This window comes from Carya illinoinensis, chromosome 3, assembly GCF_018687715.1.
Source record: "Carya illinoinensis cultivar Pawnee chromosome 3, C.illinoinensisPawnee_v1, whole genome shotgun sequence".
NCBI lineage: Eukaryota > Viridiplantae > Streptophyta > Magnoliopsida > Fagales > Juglandaceae > Carya > Carya illinoinensis.
Genome location: NC_056754.1, coordinates 33,385,501 through 33,388,698, shown reverse-complemented (window position 1 = coordinate 33,388,698; position 3,198 = coordinate 33,385,501). Strand labels below are relative to the sequence as shown.

General features: G+C 38.8%; 1 protein-coding gene across 1 annotated transcript; it reads left to right on the top strand.

Moving 5' to 3' along the window:
• Positions 1-203: 203 nt before the first annotated feature.
• Positions 204-3,198, top strand: LOC122304743. The gene is made up of 2 exons (XM_043117010.1): positions 204-207; positions 2,756-3,198. The coding sequence occupies exons 1-2, from the start codon at positions 204-206 to the stop codon at positions 3,196-3,198; spliced, it is 447 nt and encodes a 148-aa protein (XP_042972944.1).

The window sequence follows — 3,198 nt, the reverse complement described above, 5'->3', positions numbered from 1 at the left end:
AACAACAATGAAAACAATAAGGTCAAGATAAAATGGGTGAGAAATAATATTAAAAGATAAATTAAAATCAAAATATGGTCTAGAGATAAATAATCGTGTGGAAGTCGATTATTGCCCTTAACTCAGGTGATAAGCTTAACCGTAACTAGATGTGAACCTTGGGAGATTGTTACGCTTCTTGGGCTTGACCGAAACCAGTGGTAATGGGTATGTGGCCTTCAATTTCAAGAACGAAATAGAAGACAGGAGTGTGGGTGGCAATTCGTCGAATTCTGTTATCGAAGTAGGCGGGTTAATGTGGAGTGTGAGTAGTGCGATTTCTCTTGCGAAAATATTGCGAAATGCGGGGGGCCGATTTGTCGCAATGCACATGTAGGGGCAGCTAGGTGCCGATTTGCGGTGACTTGGTCATTTACCTGGCTTTCCCTCAATTGACATGTCTTGGATGAAGTACAATCTTCTAACTCAACCCAAGAATGATGACAAATAGCAATAAATGCCACGAGGTTTAGGGAAAAAAGGTGAGAAAGAATATTAAAAGTAAAATTAAGCAGAAAACATGGTTTAGAGATGAATAATTATGTGTGTGTTGATTGTTGACCTTTAACTCTAGCTAGAAGCTTAAACATGGCTAGATGTGAACCTTGGGGGCTTGTTACACGTCTTGGGCTGGACGGTGCCAATGGTACGCTGTATGTGGGCTTCAACTGAAAGAATGAGATAAAAGATGGGGTTTCTTGCTGCTAATTCATCAGATGCTAGAACTAAACTTGGGGGATAAATGTGCTGTGTAAATAGTGAAGTTTCCAATGAGGAAATGCCTAAAAGACATGGGCATGGCACCGATTTGTTGCAATGCACATGAAGGTGCACCGAGGTGGCGATTTGCGGTGACTTCGGCGTTTAGATGGCTTTGTTTCAATTAACATGTCTTGGATCAATACTAATCTTCCAATTAAATCTCAGAATGATGGAAAACAACAATGAAAACAATAAGGTCAAGATAAAAAGGGTGAGAAAGAATATTAAAAGATAAATTAATATCAAAATATGGTCTAAAGATAAATAATCGTGTGGAAGTCGATTAGTGCCGTTAACTCAGGTCATAAGCTTAACCCTAGCTAGATGTGAACCTTGGGAGATTGTTACGCTTCTTGGGCTTCACTGAAACCAATGGTAAGGTGTATGTGGCCTTCAATTTCAAGAACGAAATAGAAGACAGGTGTGTGGGTGGCGAATCGTCAGATTCTATTATCGAAGTAGGCGGGTTAATGTGGAGTGTGAGTAGTGCGATTTCTCTTGCGAAAATATTGCGAAATGCGGGGGCGCTAGGGGCCGAGGATGATATGTGCAATGGATGGAAGAGGTTACTAGTCATGGACTAGATTCATGTTTTTAGATTTTGATTATCGGATTGGAATGTAAAGGACTAATAGATTAAACCCAAAAATTAATAAAATTAAATTAAGAATTAAACTAAATTAGAAAGTAATTGACAAAACATGTACTGAAAATTGAAAAAGCCTCAAAATCAATAATCTAGGGTTCATCACAAATTCTCAGATTAAACCATAGCAATTGTAATCACTATTAAAATGAAAACTTAATGGAACAATAAAAATAAATAACATGAAATAAGTAAACAACAAATAAATTACCCAACTAAAACAAAAAAAAAAAAACAAAAGTTCTCTACCAAAACCTTTCTTGCAATAAATTAAACTAGCATACTTGATTTAAAAACTTCTAAAACAATTCTCTTGTTGCATGAAACCAACTAGCACACTTGAAAGAAATTAAGGTATTACAATTAATGAGATAAAATTCTAAAACAATTCTTAATACTTAATAAAAATTCTTAAAACAACAAAGCATTATAGGCAAAAAACAAAAACTGCCGAATACCAATCTATGTTTAAGTTAAAACCAACTGCCGAAAGATCAATCTGTATTAGGAAAGAAAATTCAAAGAAAATAAAATGAAAACTCTGCTACTTAAACGGAAGAGAAAGAAAATAAACTCAAGGTTGCCCTACTGCTATATACGGAAAGAAAACTCAAACGGGAAAACAAGAGCAACTTCAAGAACTCAGCTGCTCAACTGTAGCCGAATGAAAAACCAAAAAGAACAATAACTCCCTCTAGCTTCTAAACGGAAAGAAGTAAGTAAAAACTGCCGCTAGTCTTCTAAATGAAAAGAAAATAATTCCCAAACAAAAACTTCCCCTTGCTGCTGCTGCTACCAGCTAATAAATAGCTGATCTCCAGCTGCTCCAACTAACCGAATGAAAAAGAAAGAAGGGAAAAAAACAACTCTGCTGTTTATGCCCTCGGTGCTGCATATGTGCATGTGTGCATGTTGGTCTGCATGTGCATTGTGTTCTCCATGAGTGATGTCCGAATGCTTTGCTGGTTTTGCACTTTTCTGCATGTGTGAGTCTTCTTCTCTTGCTGTAGTAGCTGCTGCACATTTGAGTTTTCTGCTTCAGTTGTCCAAAGGTCTGCATGTGTGAGCTGCTGTGGGTCCAGCTGTGTGCTATCCAAATGAGGTTGCTGCACGTCCAGCTGCTCCAGCTAACCGAACGAAAAAGAAAGAAAAAAGATAACTCTGCTGCTGCACGTTCAGGTTGCTGTCTGCATGTGTAAGTTGGTCCCATGCATGGTCCAAATGAGTGGTTGCTGCATGGTGTCCGTGTGGTCTGCATGTGCATTGTGTGAGTCACTTTTCTGCATGTGTGAGCTGGTGTGAGTGCAGTTTCGAGTGAGTGCTTTGCTGCTGTGTTTGTTCTGCTGCATGGTTTAAGCGACTTTGAAACTCGTCTTAACAACCTGTTAAGCTCTCATTCGAATAATCCTAACCTTACACCAGAGGAAATAGTAGAGGCTTCAAAATCAGTAGCTATTGCTGCAGCTGAGGCTGCAAGAGCTGCCTCTGAAGAGAAGGCTGCAAAAGCATCAAAGGCAATGGCTGCTGCCAAGAGCGCCTTAGATTTGGTTGCCTCATTTACTGAAGAGGCAGCCTCTAAAGAAAAATATCTGAAAAAGAATAGGCTGAAGAAGCATCTTCCAGTTTGGCTTTTGTACAAAAAATACCAACCGATTGAGAACAACAAGACAGATGAAGAGTTGGCCTGTAAGTTGCATCAAGCTATTAACAGCTCCCCCAGAATCTCGAAGAACGCTTCAAGTTCTGACTAG